Source organism: Alexandromys fortis, unplaced genomic scaffold (genome assembly GCF_014885135.2).
Source record: "Alexandromys fortis isolate MF-2015 unplaced genomic scaffold, M_Fortis_MF-2015_v1.1 scaffold_291, whole genome shotgun sequence".
NCBI classification, from domain to species: Eukaryota; Metazoa; Chordata; class Mammalia; order Rodentia; family Cricetidae; genus Alexandromys; species Alexandromys fortis.
Window position 1 is genome coordinate 974,775 of NW_026068163.1, and position 17,667 is coordinate 992,441.

General features: G+C 50.0%; 1 protein-coding gene and 1 long non-coding RNA gene across 4 annotated transcripts in view; both read left to right on the plus strand.

Moving 5' to 3' along the window:
- Positions 1-269: 269 nt before the first annotated feature.
- Positions 270-7,943, plus strand: Ift22 (intraflagellar transport 22). Of its 3 annotated transcripts, none has more exons than XR_007589493.1 (6): positions 270-422; positions 3,894-3,970; positions 4,094-4,183; positions 4,429-4,631; positions 5,538-5,844; positions 5,997-7,943. XR_007589493.1 is itself a non-coding variant. In XM_050127887.1 (6 exons), the coding sequence occupies exons 5-6, from the start codon at positions 4,454-4,456 to the stop codon at positions 5,684-5,686; spliced, it is 327 nt and encodes a 108-aa protein (XP_049983844.1). In that variant the 5' UTR covers positions 287-422; positions 2,387-2,477; positions 3,894-3,970; positions 4,094-4,183; positions 4,429-4,453; the 3' UTR covers positions 5,687-7,943. The 3 variants fall into 3 exon arrangements, 2 of the variants coding, with proteins under 2 accessions (XP_049983843.1, XP_049983844.1); XM_050127887.1 differs by adding an exon at positions 2,387-2,477 and having other exon boundaries at positions 287-422; positions 5,538-7,943; XM_050127886.1 differs by having other exon boundaries at positions 5,538-7,943.
- A 5,516-nt stretch (positions 7,944-13,459) lies between these two features.
- Positions 13,460-17,667, plus strand: part of LOC126491920 (uncharacterized) — a 19,361-nt gene continuing 15,153 nt past the window's right edge. Inside the window, exons 1-2 of the long non-coding RNA XR_007589494.1 lie at positions 13,460-13,748; positions 15,953-16,044. This is a non-coding gene — a long non-coding RNA (uncharacterized lncRNA). The remainder of the gene's footprint in view (positions 13,749-15,952; positions 16,045-17,667) is intronic.

Genomic DNA, 17,667 nt, shown 5'->3' on the forward strand with positions numbered 1-17,667 from the left:
CCTCAGTATGAGGAATGAAAGAAAAAAAATCACAGTTCTGGCTTCCAGTCCAGCTTAGCAGCTCCCCGACTCCCTGGAACGTTCACGGTGACCGGGAGAAATAAAGCAGATTAGAGCGTGATCATTCCGGAATCCCTTCCAGTGCCCAGAATGCAGTCAGCCGACCCAGCTTTGCTTTTCTCTTTTGGTCCTCCTCGGCTTCCATAGCAGACCCACTGTTTCAGACCCCGGAACTGGCCGAGTTTCCTGGGTTTCTGCGCAGCTGTCCCCGGTCGCCGAGGAAACCGATCAGCCAATCGGAGCGTGAGGCCCTTCTGGCTGACGCGGCGGGATCCAGCGTGCTTTGGCGGTGGGCTTCCGCCGGTTCTCGATAACGGAGAGCGATGCTGAAAGCCAAGATTCTCTTCGTGGGGCCCTGCGAGGTGAGATCGGCCGGGTTCGGGAAACTCCTAGAACTGGGGTTCTTTCCAGGAGGTGCAGCTGGGACCAGCGTCCCCACTGGGGGCTGCAGCTGGCCTTACGGGACCTGCGGAGCTGCCAGGCCTTGATCCAGTTCACCCCACCGTAGTAGTGGAGGAGAATCTTGAGGTACCCAGGTCTGAAGGCCAACGGGAGTGAGGGGCATCTCATGACTCCCCCTTCGAACCTTCCCCGCAAAAGGAATCTGTCAACGGGCTGAGAAAACTAGATTTTTCAATATAGGGTCCTGGAGCAAGTGTTTATTAATTATGAGGGAATTACTACATAGGTGATGCATACTATACACCAAATTAAAGCTCGGGTGGGCCAAAACCAAACATGCAAATGAGTTCACTGTAGAAGAAGCGAGGTGTATTGGCACATACCTGTAATACCAAGACTCAGGAGGCAAAGGGAGGAGGATCATCACCAGTTCAAGGACAGCCTGGGCTACGTGTTGAGTTCTGGGACATTCTGGGCTGCAATGTGAGATACTGTCTCAAAGTAACAAAATGTGTGTGTGTGTGTGTGTGTGTGTGAGAGAGAGAGAGAGAGAGAGAGAGAGAGAGAGAGAGAGAGAGAATAGAAGATGAATATGTGAATATGTAAATCACCTAGCTGGTTTATTAAAGCTCAAATCTCTGAGTACCAGCTCAGAAAGTTATCTTATGTTTTGTTATTTGGTGACAATGTAGTTCAGGCTGGCCTTGAACTCAAGACCCCCTGCTTCAGCTTCCCAAGTACTGGGACTATAGGCCTGTGTCACCATGCCCTGAATAGCCTAGTTATTGTTCCTGAGTAGTTCTGGGAAGACTGTAGTAATTCAGATTTTGTACACTGGTCTGTGGAACCTCTGAGAACCATTGTGCATTCATAGGTGAATATATGGCAAAGATGAGGTCTTCATCTTAAATTAGGAGGCTGGAATGTGACTGGGTGATAGAATGTTTGCCTGGCATACGGGAATCCCTGGGTTCAATCCTCAGCACCACATAAAACTTTGATGGTGGCACACGCCTCGATTCCAGTATTTGGAAGGTGGAGGCAGCACCATCGGGAGCTTGAGATCACACTCAGCTACGATAACAAGCCTGAGGCCAACCTGGGATACATAAAACCTGTCAAAGAAAAAAATTCTAATCCCGGGTGAGGGGAGAGTTCAGCACACACAAAATCTAGGAAGGACTGGACTGTGCATTGTGATGCAGACCTCAGCACGCAGGAGACTAAGACAGGAGGATTGCCACAACTCCGACGCAGTCTGGGCTACCTAGGGTTGTTGAGGCTAGCTTGGGGCGGAGAGGAGGAGAAGGCGGCTCAGCGGAAACGACAGCCAGGACTGGAAAGAAGTTTGGGGTTAAGATCGCAGAGAGCTCTTCGTTTGGTCCCCAGCACTGTAGCTGTTTGTTTGCTTGTTTGTTTACTCTTTGGGGGCCACCACCAGCTCCCTAATAAGCAAACGGAGACTGCCCGGCCTTAGCTTGCCTTGTTCTTCTAATTACATCATCCTGTTTCTCTTCTTCTACCTTTTGCCGCTGGGCTTTTTACCTCTCTTTCCCGCTCTGTGGCCGGCTGTGTGGCTGGCCCCTGGAGTCCTCCTCACCACCTTTTCTCACTCCTCTCCCTTTTTGCATCCATTTCTAGCCTAGATTTCTCCTATTTATTTTCTCTGCCCACCCACCATTCCCCCATCCCTCTCCTGCCTAGCTATTGGCCATTTGGCTCTTTATTAGACCAATCGGGTGTTTTAGGCAGCTAAAGTAACACAGATTCACAGAATTAAACAAACACAACATAAAAGAATGCAACACACCTTTGGATTGTTAAACAAACATTCCACAGCTTAAATAAATGTAACGCATCTTAAGCTAATATTCCACAACAAGCTCCCTGTGCCAGCTAACTCACAACTGCCCATAACTTCCAGTTCCAGGAGATGTGACAGCTCAGGCACTCAACATGCACAGACTGGACATAATGGTACATGTCTAATTCCAGCACTGAGAAGGCAGAGACAGGTGAGTCTGAGTTGGGGGCCAGCCTGATTGATATAGTGTTCTAGGCCAGCCAGGGCTACATAGTAAAACCCTGTGTGTGTGTGTGTGTGTGTGTGTGTATGTTAAATTTAAAAGAGAGCACAGTTGTAGTTTGGAAAAAGTTTGCAAGATTTGTTACAGATCTAGGTTTGGCGATAGACAGTGGTAATTTCATCATTTTGAAGGCCGAGGCAGGAAGATTGACCGTTGGTCCCCAGCTTGGGCTACATGACAAGTCCTTACCTCAAAGCAAGTGGTTTAGAGAACAGAGTTTAAGTGCAGAGAGGTTTTTTTGGGCTTTGTGCTTGTCTCTGTTTTTCTTATCATGGCTTTTGGGTTTGCTTGTTTGTTGGTTGAAACAAGATCTCAGGAGCCTAGAATGAACCTGACCTGCTAATCCTCCTGCCTCTTCTCACCACCTCTCCAACCCTTCTCTCCCCTTCCTTCCCTTTTGTCTTCCTCTTCATTCCTTTCTCCTGTCCTGTGGAGGTTTGCAAGGGCTCGCTCAGATTTAAGCCACTGGCTTCTGAGGAATAATTTTATTTGTTTTATATTGAGGCCTCTGCAGTATTTGTTCAGTGGGCGGTGCAAATACGCAAAGAAGATCTGAAAAGCAGACCATGGCTCTGAGGAGGGAACGGGTGGGTGGGGGAGAGGGTTAGTAGAAGGGTGGATGGGTGGGTGATGGGTGGATGGGTGGATGATGGGGTGAGTGAGTAGCTGAGTACATGGATGGACGAGAGGGTGAGTGGATCGTTGGCGAGAGTGGGTGGAGGAAGTTAGTGGGTGGTTGAATGGATGGACGGAAGGGTGGGTGGAAACCTGCCTTGAGTAGAGGGCTCAGGAAGGCTGTCTTACAGTCCTGTTGACTTTTTATAGGAATGTTGATTACTTATGTAACACATGAGAAGAAGTAGACTGCTGACCTTGTGACCTCATAGACTGATTGGCTAAAGCTGTGGAGAGAGGCTTGGGAGGGTGGCGGGACACACACTTAACAGGGTTTGTGTGGTGGTTGTTTGTTTCTGGTTTTCTGTTCTCAGGTAAATTAACCTACTCTTAAGTAGGTTTTCTTTAACATATCTTAACAGCAAGACTGTCAGAAAGGCTTGCTTGGTCCCAGTCCAAGCTCTGTCCACTGTGCTAGGGCAGGGCAGCATTCTTCCCAACAGCGAGCTCTCTGTCCTAGAGATCTCAAGGAGTCTTGGCCAGTACTTCACCACACCTATTCCCAGGCTGGCCTCAGCGTCTCCCTATGTAGCCCAGGCTAGCCTGGTACTGGCACTCTTGCTGCCTCAGCCACCTGAGTGCTGGGGTTACGGGGGTGTGCCACTGTACATGGCGGGTGAGGGCTCCTGTGTGGTTTATTTCTCGGCTCCGTTTGCTCTTATTTCACAGAGTGGCAAAACAGTGTTGGCCAACTTTCTGACTGAATCTTCAGACATCACTGAATACAACCCAACCCAAGGTGTGAGGTGAGCCTGTCCAGTCTCTGTATCTAGAGCACTTGTGGAGCACGTGCATCCCCTACCTCAGGAGCTGTGCGTGTTCCAACACGGCTCCCTAAGGAAGGCCCTGCTGCTCTCTTTTACCTTCAGGATCCTAGAGTTTGAGAACCCACATGTCACCAGCAACAACAAAGGCACGGGCTGTGAATTTGAGCTCTGGGACTGCGGTGGCGACTCAAAGTAGGTTTTCTTTAACATAGCTCTGCTTCAACAGCTGACTGACAAAAAGTAGAGTCAGGGTTGGGTGCTCAGTGGTAGAGCCCCTGCCTAGAATCCCCCAGTGAGGGGCTGGGTGTGGCTCAGTGGTAGAGCAGTTGCACACGTGTAAAGCCCCAAGTGCAGCAATAACAACAACAACAACAACAACCACATTGAGAAGCGAAGATGTCCTACTATTGCCTCTTGACTTCCTTCCCTCTTGGCAGGTTTGAGTCCTGCTGGCCAGCCCTTATGAAGGATGCCCATGGAGTGGTGATTGTCTTTAATGCTGATATCCCAAGCCACCTAAAGGAAATCGAAATGTGGTATTCTTGCTTTGTCCAGCAGCAGTTCCTCCAAGACAGTCACTGCATGCTCGTGGCCCACCACAAACCAGGCTCTGGAGGTGACAAGGGCAGCCTGGCTTTGTGTAAGCACCCTAGACTTCTTTCCTTGCTTTTGTCTCCACTGTTTCAAGCATTTCTGTCTGTGTGTGTCTGTGTGTGTGCGCACACGTACTCCCATGCACAAGTGCACAAAAGCATAGTTCTATGTTTATTTGGAAATCATAGATCAACCTAAGTCTCATTCTCAGGAAAGCCATTCACCTTAGGTCTTTATTTATTTTATTTTATTTTTTTGTCCTTACTTATGGTTTGTGTCTGTCTATGTATGCATATGTACCTCATACATACCAGGTCTTCATAGAGGCATGCATTAGCCATAAAGTGCTTGCCTCAAATCCCCAGTGAGGGGCTGGGGTGTGGCTCAGTGGTAGAGCCCCTGCCTAGAATCCCCCAGTAATGTATTAGGGAACAGCTCTGTTAAAGAGCACCTGTCTGATATGCACAAGGCTCCTGGTTCCTTCTGAAGCACCATAGAAAAGACAAAAACAAGAACTGCCAGTATCTACTTGGGTATCTTTCCTATTGCCAAGGGGCAGTTTCAACTTTTTGTTAGGTTTGGTTTGATTTTTGAGACAGGGTTTCTCTGGTAGCCCTGGCTGTCCTGGAACTCACTTTGTAGACCAGGCTGGCCGCCAGCTCACAGAAATCCGTCTGCCTCTGCCTCTGCCTCCCGAGTGCTGGGTTTAAAGCCGTGTGTGTCAAGCAGGTTAAAGTTTGTAAGAGTTCAGCATGTCACAGGTGTGCTAGCAGATGCGTGAAATCTCAGCACTGGCAAGACTGAGCATGCCTAGGTACACTGCAGGACCTCGCGGGGAGGGAGGGAGGGAGGGTGGAAGAAAGTGGTACTCCAGTAGCCTGGGTTGTTATGTACTAGAAAGAGCTTGTTCAACCTTGAAGCCTAATTAATTAGTCTCGTTTGCCCTGTGGAGCTCCCCCCTTGAACAAGCTGAAGCTGGTGCACTCAAACCTGGAGGAAGACCCCGAGGAGGTCCGAGTGGAATTCATCAAGTATTTAAAAAGCATCATCAACTCCATGTCGGAGAGCAGAGACCGCGAGGAGACGCTCATCATCACTTAGTGCCCTGAGCCCCCGCCCCCGACGATGCTGACACCCCACCCAGCTGCTGACACGCCCTTCCCCCTGTGGCTATAGACGCGTTCCTTATCTGCTAGAAGGTGCCAGTAAGAGTCAGGCATGGGGCACAGGCCTGTGATCCCAGCTCGTGGGAGGCTGAGGTAAGAGGGCTGAGAATTCAAGGCCAGCCTGGGCTACAGATGAAGCCCTTATTGCAACCCCTCTCCAGAAACAAGAAGCTGCCCCGCCTCTCTGTCTCAGCTGTCACACCATAAACACATCCTTCCAGCAACCTTCTTGGTGCTGTTTTCAGGTCGAGCTGTTTTTGGTGGTTAAGGGAATGAAATGGCCGGGAGCGGAGAGATGATGTGATCTCTGATGTCCCTGAGAGCAAAAAGGATGCGGTGTTTCTTACAGAGAACCCAGCGAGAGCTGCTGCTTCCGGACTTGACAGCAGTGCTGTGTGCTATAAGGGAATCAACAGCAGGGACCAGTGAGATGGCTCAGTGGATGAGCGCGCTTGCCGCCAAGCCTTACAACCTGAGTTCAATCCCCAGATCCCACTTAAAGGTGGAAGGAGAGCTCCGCCCCATTCAACCCGCCCCCCCCCCACACACACACACAACACAATCGCACTATATAGAACTTTAAAAAGGAATGGGCTGGAAAGACGGGTTGGTGGTTAGGAGCACTTGTTGCTAGTGCTGAGGACCTGAGTTTGGATCCCACATTGGGCAGCTATGCCTATAACTCTAGCTCCAGGAGATCCAGCCTTTTTCTGGTCCCCACGGGCACACACACACACACACACACACACAGAGCATACACTCTCTCACACACACACACTCACACAGACTGTGTTAGCTACTTTTCCACCGCTGTGATAACACACCATGACCAGGGCAATTCTAAGAAGAGTTTATGTGGCCTTCAGGTTCCAGAGAGATAGTAGTCCGTCAGGACAGGGAGGCGTGGCAGCAGGAACAGGAAACGGAGGCTCATATCGAACTATAGACATACATCAGAGAGCAGACAGTGAGTGGGCCCCCAAACCCACCTCTAGAGACGTAGTTCCTCAAGCAAGGCCACACCCCCTAGAATTCCCAAACAGTTCCACCAACTAGGAGGCAAGTATTCAAATGCCCAAGGCTATGAGGGACATCTCTTTCAGAACACCACACAAACACAAATATACACAAATAAGTCTTTTTTTAAGGGAGGGGCTCAGCAAAGGACTGGGCCAGTTGTGTGGCTTCACAGTAGGACATGTGCTTGTATCCCCCAGCGAGGAACTGGGGGTGCCTGGTTAGAAATGGATCACTGTTTAGCATGTAGGAGACCTTCAGTTCCATTTCTAGAAAAAGAAAAAAATCAACAATACAAAGTGTCTTTTTAAAGAAATACAAGGGGTTAGGGAGATGGCTCAGTTGGTAGAGCACTTGACTTGCAAGCATGAGGACCCAAGTTCAATCCCCTAACCGAGTGTAAAGATGCTGGGCATTGTAGCATGTACTGGGGAGCCAGAGACACAGATCCTGGGCACTGCTGGCCAGCCAACGTATTCTGTTCTGTCAGCTTCAAGCCCATGAGAGACCCTGTAGAAGGTGTGGGCTGAGTGATCAATCCACTTGCCACACGAGCAGGTGGTGAGGACTGGATTTAGAGTCTCGGAACTCATCAAAGTCAGGCAAGTGTGACCGCTTGCTGTAATCCCAGTACGGGAGAAGCAAAGACAGGACCCCCCCCCCCAAGGCAAATTGGCTGACTGGACAGTTCAAGACCCTGACTTAGTAAGTAAAGTGGATCAAGGAAGATATGTCATCACCTTTGGGCTCTGATGGCGCATGCGCTCACACGCACTCTCTCACACACACACTGAGGCATGTACACAGGAAGTAGAAGCAGAAGAATAGGGACTTCAAGGCTAACCTGGGCTACACGAGACTGGATCATTTCTAAGCAAGCAGACGCCGTGTGCATAAGATCCCAGCGTTCACCGCGGTCACCATTCTGGGTAACTTGAAGGAGTCACTCATGTCGACAAGAAAAGGCTGGTGAGATGGCCCAGCAGGTGATGGCGTGTGCTGCCAAGCCTCGTGACCCGAACTTGATCTGCAGAACCCATGCAGTGGCAGGAAAGAGCCAACTCCTGCAAACTGTCCTCTGACCTCCACACGCACACCCCGCAGCACGCTCGCAAGTGTCCTCGGGCACACACACGGTCACAGAAAATAAAAATAAAGTATGATTCTTGCCTTGATCTCTTCTCATTTTAAGGCTCCACTCTCAACACTAGAGGTCAGAAGTTCAAAACTGATACCTACTGGGTACAAGTCAAGCCCCCCCCCCCCCCCCCCCCCCCCCCCCCCCCCCCCGTCATAATCACTCTCGATGATTTCAGAGAATTATTGTTTGTTTGCTTTGTTGTTTGGGGGCCTGACTTTGAGACAACTCTCTGTGTAGCCCTGGGTGGCCTGGAACTCACTCTTTAGACCAGGCTCGTCATGAACTCACAGATAACTTCTGCCCCCCCAGTGCTGGGATTAAGGGCATCCACCATCACTAAGGCTGCTGCTGGCTGCTGCTGGCTTCTAGTGGCTGCCCGCATTCCTGTCTGTGGCCCTATCCCCCCTGTAGTCCAAGGAGACCCAGCAAGACAGACAGGGATAGGGTTGGATCCCAGACCTCTGCTCTTCCCTCCCAACGAGCCTGGATTTTTAAGTGTCGCCCTCAGGGACCAGAACTAGTAAAGCAATAGTCACCACAGTGCTGTAGTTTGAACTGTATGAAGCTTTTTCTTTGGGGCCACTAACCAGCTCCCAAATCAAGCCGCGGAGACTTAGTAGTTATGAACGCTTGGCCTTAGCTAAGCTCTTATTTCTTGCTAGCATCTAAGTTTTTGCCTCAGGGCTTTTTACCTTACTTTTTTTTTTTTTTTTTTTTTTNTTTTTTTTTTTTTTTTTTTTTTTTTTTTTTTTTTTTTTTTTTTTTTTTTTTTTTTTTTTCCAAGACAGGATTTCTCTGTACAGTTTTGGAGCCAGTCCTGGAACTTGCTCTGTAGACCAGGCTGGCCTCAAACTCAGAGATCGCCTGCCTCTGCCTCCCAAGTGCTGGGATTAAAGGCGTGCGCCACCCCCACCACCTAACCATTTTACCGTTCTTTCCTTCTGTGTATCTTTCTTTTACTGCTTCTCGTAGCTGGTTGGCTGGCCGCTGCCTGGCTTCTGGCCCAGGGTGTGTCCCTCTCTTTCTTTTCTCTCTTCTCTCTCGAACCTAGATTTCTGTTTCTACTTATTCTCTCTGCCCACCAGCCCTGCCTATCCCTCTCCTGCCTAGCTATTGGCCATTCAGATTTTTATTAGCACAATCAGGTGCCTTGGGCAGGCAAGATGCAACAAATGCAACCCATCTTTACATAATTAGCACACATCTTACATCATTAAACAAATGCAGCATGAACAAATATAAACACACCTTCACATAATTAAAGTAATATTCCACAGCATAAACAAATGTAACACATCTTTGCCTAGTTAAAATAACATTCCACCACATGGAACCTTAAATGGCCCAAAGGCCCAAGTGTTGGAAGCTTGATCATTGATCTGGTGCCGTTGGAAGGTGGACATCTCTGAGATGTCAGTCCTAATAGGAGGCCATGGGGAGCATGGTCTTTGAGGGGGCCAAGGAATGCCAGTCTTTCATATGCTTCTCTGTGGCCACGAGGAGGGAGATTTGCTCCACTCTGCTTCCACCATGGTGTGTCTCACCGCAACTGAAACCTGGGGGACCACAAGCCAAAGAGCGACCCCCCCCCTCTCTCTCAGAGGTCACCTCAGGTATTTTGTTACAGTAACTGAAATCACTGCCACCACTGGGGTCAGCTGTGGGGAAAAAGCACCCAGTCAGAAAGTGGCCTTAAGGGGTCCGGGAAGAGCAAACATCATGTTTCCTTGTGTCAGTAAGGTGACAGGAAGTGGTCTGAAGTACAGCCCATTGGACAGAAACTTGTGCCTGGCTTACATCGTCATTTGAACATCCATGTCTTAAAATTGATCAGGCAAAGTCCCTGGAGATCACTATATTTTTCAGATCACAGAGCATGCAGATCCATGTTTTGTGTGTGTGTGTGTGTGCTTATGTTGCATATACACGTGGATGCAGGTATGCAAGCTCATGTGTACACACAGAGGCAGGAGGATATTCCTTGGTCTCGTATAAAAACCAAAACGAAATGGTTGGAGATGACTCAGCCACACTGGCTGCTCTGGCAGAGGACCTGGGTTTCCTTCCCAGCACCCTCTTGGCAGCTGGCAGCTTACAGACATCCGTAGCTTCAACTCCAGAGGGTTTGATGCCCTCTTCTGGCTTCTATGGGCACTGCATGCATACTATACACATACACGCATGCAGACAAAAACTCTTACACATTAAAACAACAACAACAACAAAAAACAGAGTTGCCCGGTTGTTGACAGAGTTTTCCCAAGCCACTAGTAGCTTCCCAAATAACCTATACAGAGGCTTAATATTAATTATAAATACTCGATTGATAGCTCAGGCTTGTTACTAGCTAACTCTTAAACTAAATTAACCCATATTTCTCATCTGTGTTTTGCTATGTGGCTCATACCTTCTTATCTCATTTTCTACACTTCCTGCTTCTTTGGCAACTAGCTGGCATCTCCTGACTCCACCCTTCCTCATCCCATCTTTCTCAGTTTGGCTTTCCCACCTAACTCTATCCTGTTCAGCTATTGGCCAGTTAGCTTGTTTTTTAAACCAATCATAGTGACACAGTAGACAGAAGGACTATTCCACAGCACCTGATCTACAGAGAAAATTGAAAGCCATCCTGGACAACTTCGTGAGATGCTGTCTCAGAATGAAAAGGTGGTGGAAGTTGTGGCTCAGGGTAGAGCCCCTGCCTAGAATCCCCCAATGAGGGGCTGGGGTGTGGCTCAGGGTAGAGCCCCTGCCTAGAATCCCCCAGTGAGGGGCTGGGGTATGGCTCAGGGTAGAGCCCCTGCCTAGAATCCCCCAGTGAGGGGCTGGGGTTTGGCTCAGTGGTAGAGCCCCTGCCTAGAATCCCCCAGTGAGGGGTTGGGGTGTGGCTCAGGGTAGAGCGCTTGCCTAGAATCCCCCAGTGTGGGGCTGGGGACAGCTTCAGCTGTAACATGAGAGAGGCCCTAAATTCAGTCTGTAGCAACACACACACAGGGAAGGCATTCTTGCTTTTAATATGAAGAAGACACTGGTTCTGATGTGACTGCCTGTTTCTCCGTGTGTTAAGATGGGAACCATTTTCCTGCTGAAGTTGTAGCAATGGCGGTGTGTAGGCCACCTGTTCCCACACAGAATGAAAAAGCCCCTGGTGTCTGAGGTGAGAAACATCCATTATCCACTCTGCACTCTCAGTTCATTCTAATCCAGGCTTTTGGATTTTTTTTTTTTTTTTTGAGTCCTGTGTAGCCCAAGCTGATCTTAAACTCCCCATGTAGCAAAGGATAACTTGAATTCCTGCTCCTTCCCCCTCCACCTCCCAAATACTAAGATTCAGGCATGCACTCCCATGCCCAGGTGATGTGATGCTGCAGATGGAGCCCCCCAGGGCTTCATGTTAGACAAGTACTCTGCCTACCAAGCCCCAGCCTCTGTCCAGTTCTTTCTTGGGACTATGAAAGCCCCCCCCCCCCCGCCCCGTTTCTAAGGCTGAGCGTAGACTTACTCTTCAGTTCAGGTCTACTTGGAGAGTCTAGACACCCAAACCTGTGGGAATCAAAACAAGCTTCATCTCCTCGTCTGAATTTCGTGCTAAGTTTCTATTCCTAAAAACCTGTTTCAGGGGGCTGAAGAGATGGCTCAGCGGGTATGAGCACCGGCTGCTCTTCCAGAGAACCGGGATTCAGTTCCCCACACCCACATGGCAGCTTACATCTGTCTGTAACTCCAGTTCCAGCCAAAGGATTTGATACCTTCACAACAATACACATAAAGTTTAAAAAATAAAAATTAAAAAAAAAAAACTGGCTGTGGTGGCGCACGCCTTTAATCCCAGAACTCAGAAGGCAGAGGCAGGCAGAACTCTATGAGTTCAAGGCCAGCCTGGTCTACAGAGTGAGTTCCACGACAGTAAGAGCTGTTATACAGAGAAACCCTATCTTGAAAAAACAAAAACAAAGTATATATGTCTTTGGGAGTTGGGGAGATGGCCCAGTCAGTACAGCATCTGCTCTGAGAGCAGGGATACCTGAGTTCGGACCCGTAGCCTCCACGTACAACAACCTGGTAGGACGGTGATTCCTGCAATCTCAGAGATGGACAGATTTCCCCAGCACGTGCAGGCAGCCAGTTAGCCAACTGATGTGTCTCACGCTCGCACGATCAATGGACATACGGAGAGACGGCTTAGAGGTAAAGTGAGGAGCAGAGTTTGGGTTCCCAGCACTCACACAAAAGCCAGGCACTGAGGCACTCGGGGGAGGGGGGAGGGGGCAGAGCCCGGAAGCATCTCAGTAGCTTGCTGGCTAGCCAGGTTAGCAAACTAAGATGAAGATCCCGTGAGCCTGGCTGAGGCGGACTAGTGGCATCGTGCACCTGCACACACAGGCCAGAAGAGGGCGTCTGATCCCTTGGACTAGTTAGCATATTATATAAGGGAGGGGAAGCAAAAGGCCATCAATCATCCAAACTTTAGTCTTGCCCCTCTGGTCAGATGGTTGGCATTGTCTCTTGAGAGTCCACTCTCCTTAATTATTGTCTCTCAGTGTGTAGCAGGAGGAGGGTTCACATACCTCCTTTTTTTTTTTTTTTTTTTTTTTTTTTTTAATTTTCAAGACAGGGTTTCTCCGTAGCTTTTGGTTCCTGTCCTGGAACTAGCTCTTCTAGACCCAGACTGGTCTCGAACTCACAGAGATCTGCCTGCCTCTGCCTCCCGAGTGCTGGGATTAAAGGCGTGCGCCACCACCGCCCAGCTCCTTTGCAGTCTTCTTGTGCCTGGAGAGGGCATCTAGATTGAAGAGAAACTCAGAACAAATAAGCCATTAGCAATTTTTAAGATTTATTTCTACTGAATTGTTTACCAATAATAGACGCTATGAAGTGCGTCTATTAATTCTATTATCCACGGGTTACTTTGAGCTACTGTTGTGCTCAATAAACCTGAGAAGATGTCTGGAGACAGGCTAGGCAGGTGCATGCTCTACTTAGGAAAGGCAGAGTCCCGAGGGATGACATTAAGAAGGGACTTATGAGTACTAATTACTCTAAGTACTTATGAGGCAAATTCTGTGTCAAGAATCTAGAGAAAGCCGGGCGGTGGTGGCGCACGCCTTTAATCCCAGCACTTGGGAGGCAGAGGCAGGAGGATCTCTGTGAGTTCGAGACCAGCCTGGTCTACAGAGCTAGTTCCAGGACAGACTCCAACACCACAGAGAAACCCTGTCTCGAAAAACCAAAAGAAAAAAAAGAATCTAGAGGAAGAATTTTTATCCCAATGGACTACATTTCCCATAGCTCCTGAGGCAGTTTCGCTTATGCTTCCCAAAGGGCTGTTCGCCCTTTGCTCTGTCCCTGAGCATCGGTGGGAAGAAAGAGGCGCTGTACTCGTCAGCATTGCTTAAACCAAATATTGTATTCTGTCCTTCCTCGTTCCTCTAATCTGGATTCTGCTCCTTTCGGAGCCCAAATAATCTGGGAATGGTCGGTCTCTGCGGTACCAGCCATGCCTGAGCATTCTGGGAGTTGTAGTTCTGGTTCCCTTACAGGCTGTAGCTTGTCTTGCTCTGCCTCCTCCCGCACCAAACGTGGGCGTCCGGTGGCGGCGAGCGCGTGAACAAACGGGTGGCAGCTATGAGGGTTAGTGACAGATCTGCCAAAGAGCACCATGCGGGCCACCGACGACCGCGGAGCCAGTGAATTTCCTGTCGCGAGCCCCGTGCGGTCACCGGCTTGCCGCTGAGAGCTCTGGGAAATGTAGTTAGGCGCGAGCAGCAGCCGTTAGCTGTGGGTCTGCAGCCGGCACCGCGGCTCCGCCGCTGCCTGCGGCTCGGATCGTCCTCCCACGGTGAGGATTTTCAGCCGGGAAATCGGGACCAGACCCGGGTTGGACGCGCGGGAAACCGGGCCCTGAGCCGGGTGTAGTGCTCGTCACCTCGCCGGTCTTGAGACCCCCGGTGATGCGCCTCGGGTTCACCATTCAGGTTCCTTCGTTTTGCCTGGAATAGCACATGAGTCCTGATGATCAGAGCGAACCCATAGGAAGGGCCAGAGTGGAGCATTTAGATGCGGTGCTTGGGCCGGGGAGATGACTCAAGGGGTAGGAGCGCTTGTTGTGCAACCATGAGGACCTGAGTTCGAATACCCAGCACCCATTTTCAAACAAACACGCAAACAAAAGACCAGGAAACACAATAACAAAATCCTGAGCATGGGACACACCCATCAGTGACTCCAGCGCTGGGAGGTCAGAGACCAGAGGCTCGCTGGGCTTTTGGGCCGCGAGCCTAGCCTAGCTGCAGGTTTAGAGAAGGGCTCTGTCTCTAGGGAATACGGTTGCGAGTGATAGCCTCCTCTGTCCTCTGCAGATGCACACATACGTGAGCATATCCCACACACAATACCAATAAATGACAAGTTTTGAGGGTTGCCTTTTCTTTTCTTCTTTAAGTATGTGGGGAAAGCCTGTAGAGGTCAGAAAAAAAAACTTGTTGGGATCCGGATGGATTCTTTCCTTTGGCTTGAAATGTGGGTGTTGAGGCTTGAGCTCAAGGGGTCAAGGTTTGCAGGGATCACATTTATCTGCTATCTCACCACCTATCTTGATTTTTCGGGGGTTGTTGTTTGTTTGAAATATGGTCTGCATAGCCAGGACCACCTAACAAAATCAAGCAGAACGGGGCACGCCTGTAATCCCAGTGCCATGCTGGGGAAGCAAGACAGGCAGACCCCAAAAGCTGGACGGCCAGCCACCCCTGCCAAGTCAGGGATCACTAGGCTATAGAGACCAGGTCTCAAAAACAGGGACAGGGACAGAAGGACACCCAAGGTTCACCTCTGGCCCTCACGTGCACCTGCGCACACGTAAACACGAGAGCTAGCATTTGGGCCTGCGTTCTGACTCAGCCGCTTGACTGGACCCCCCCCCCCGTACCCCCCACACCCTTACGTATAGGCAGATTACAAAGCCTTTAAAGCTTTCTAGTGCTTCGGCCCTTATTAAAATTTGAATAATTATAATTTAGACTACCTCTGAGAGCTAAGGATCACGAAGGGCATTTCCTTTATACATTCTCCAGTGCAGGCGAATCCGGGGGGCTTCCACACAGTAAGTGTCCTAGTAAAGCTGCAGGAGCCCTGTCTTGGCACATTTTCATAAGGCTCTAAGTTATTATTGCTTAGTAGTGGGTATTTGTAGTAAATAAACATTGATTTTCTAGCCAGAAAGCTGTTAAAAATAAAAACCTAGGGGCAGAGAAATGGCTCAGCAGTTAGGAGTGCATGCTGTTCTCACAGAATATCTGAGTTCGGATCCCAGGACCCACTTCGGGGCCAGGGGATCTGATGCCTTCTTCTGGACTCCATAGATGCACATATACTCACACAAACATATACCCATATGCATAAATAAAATAATATAAAGAAAATCCTTAATAAAGAAAAACACACTGAGTGGGAAGAGGTGTGGGGATGGGGCACAGTGGCTCACCCATTATTCCAGAAACAGAGGTACAAGTTCAAGACCAGCCTGACCATCACAGTGAAAGGCTATGTGTAAAGACCCTCTGAGAGAGAACTAAGACCACGCCAAGCATTGTGGCACACACTCCCAGCAGGCAGCTCTCTGAGTCTGATGCCAGTCTGGTCTGTATTTGGGATCTAACAAATTTCATTAGAAGAGGAAGTAGGGCTGGGCACGTGCAGTGAGAATGCTCTCCAGGTGCACCAAAGCTCTGGGTTCGGTCCACAGCACCACACTAAGTGGGATGGTGTCTGCCTGTAATCCCAACACTTGGAAAGTGGAGGCAAGAGGATCAGGAGTTCGCGGTTAGCCTCAGCTACATAGTGAGTTCAAGGCCAACCTGGGCTATATAAGACAGACAAAAATCCTCCAGTGCCTGAAAGTCAAGGACTTACCTAGGTAAATCCTGAGAAGTGGAGAGAGAAGAAAGAGGAGGGGAAGGGAAGGAAAACAGGGCTACATAGCCCCCCCCCGGGCGTATTTCTTTTAGGGTTCCTGATGTTCTCCTGATGTTCTGTTATTCTTCACAGTCCACAGTTCAGGAAGCTTCTGGAACACACGACCCCTCTGCAATGGAAGCAAGATCTGCATCCCCAGCTTCAGACGTGTTCTTGGAGCCCTGGTAAGAACTGGACCTGCAGCAACTGTGCCTCCTTGTCAGGGCTGAAAAGCTGTTGAACCCCACTCCTCAGCTTTGAGATCTACGTGGAGCCTGGTGTGGTCCTCACGCTACCTTATGACCCCCGAGGGAGCGCGGGGTCCTCCTGTCTGCTATCTTTAAGAGGCTTGTGTCCTCCATCCCCTGAAGAGTTGCTTTAGGACCTCCATTGTCAGCTGACGACTTTCTAGGCAACCCGCATGTGGCAGTGTGGCTCCTGAGCAGGTGTGTGGACGGTGGCATTCCTCCTGGACTCAGTGTCCAGGCGGTGTCCCCCTGGGCTACCCAGTTCCTTTCTCGGGAATTTATGGGAGAGCCTGTTCCGGGGAAAGGGGGGCTGCAGATCATCAACACGGTAGACCCAGCTGGGTGTGGGGCTTCGCACCTGTGGTCCAGCATCTTGGGAGGCAGAGGCGGGGGCATTGGTGGAAGTTTGAGGTCAGTCTGAGCTATGTAATGCAACTCTATCTGAGACAAAAGTAGCTGAGAGTCTCTTTAGCCACGCCCTCTCAGCGCCAATCCATGGTTCAGCAGCGAGTGGTGGTCAGGACCCTTCTCCATCCCTGGAGCAGCGTTTGTGTGCGGAAATCTCTAGCTTCTCGATGATTTTAGTGTCATAAAGCTGTTCTCCACCTGCCCAGCCCAATGACGTGCAGCCACCAAAATTAGCTAGAGTCAGGCTTTGGCTCCCTGTGTGCAGCAGTACAGGCTGGGGCAAGCCCTTTCGCTTCTCTGAGCCTCTGTTTCTCTGTATATGAATATCAGATAAAATAACAGATGAGGATTGGGAATGTGCCATGGTGGTCACCTGCCTAGACTCCCCCAGTGAGGGGCTGGGGTGTGGCTCGGTGATAGAGCCCCTGCCTAGAATCCCCCAGTGAGGGGCTGGGGTGTGGCTCGGTGATAGAGCCCCTGCCTAGAATCCCCCAGTGAGGGGCTGGGGTGGCTCAGTGATAGAGCTCCTGCCTAACACACATAAAGCCTTTGTTTGATCTTGATGCCCAGATGATATATGAAATAAGTAGTAAATTTAAAAGGATTTTATAAATTACAGCATGCTACACATGGAAGTTCTTTTGGTTACTTTGTGTGCGTGTGTGTCTAAACAGGGCTTCGCTGTATAGATGAGGCTGACCCCAAACTGTGGTCCTTCTGCCTCAGATCCTGAAGCTTGGGGTCACAGGTGTTAGTCACCCACTCAGCTCAGTCTTCTGTGCTTGCTCTTTGCCCAGCCACAGCCTCCAGCGCAGCCTCCTTCCCGCTCCTGCCCTTATCTTCTTCCCGCGGTTGCCCCCGGTCAGTCTCTCCCCACAGCTGCCCCTGAAGTCCTCCCCAGCTCTGGACAGCCTCCACCCATCTCATAACCGCAGCTGCTACCTGCCTGGCCAGCAGGACTCTGCCCTGGGGCATCATTAATCAGCACCCCTTCACGTGCCTGGCACCCCACCCCACGCAGCTGACAGTCACACCCTCCACTTGGTGGTCAAATTAGTGTTACCAAACGGTCCTACCTCCTCCTTCCTCACCCCGCCCCAGCGGTGTGAAACAGTAGCTGGTGAGCTTTCCCAGGGGCAAAAAAAAAAAAAA

Bases quoted from the DNA above. Each gene is read 5' to 3' on its own strand.
- Ift22 (XM_050127886.1), top strand. From the start codon at position 384: ATGCTGAAAGCCAAGATTCTCTTCGTGGGGCCCTGCGAG. The intron at 3,971-4,093 runs GTGAGCCTGTCC...TTTTACCTTCAG, and splicing joins AACCCAACCCAAGGTGTGAG to GATCCTAGAGTTTGAGAACC. The intron at 4,632-5,537 runs GTAAGCACCCTA...TGCCCTGTGGAG, and splicing joins CAAGGGCAGCCTGGCTTTGT to CTCCCCCCTTGAACAAGCTG.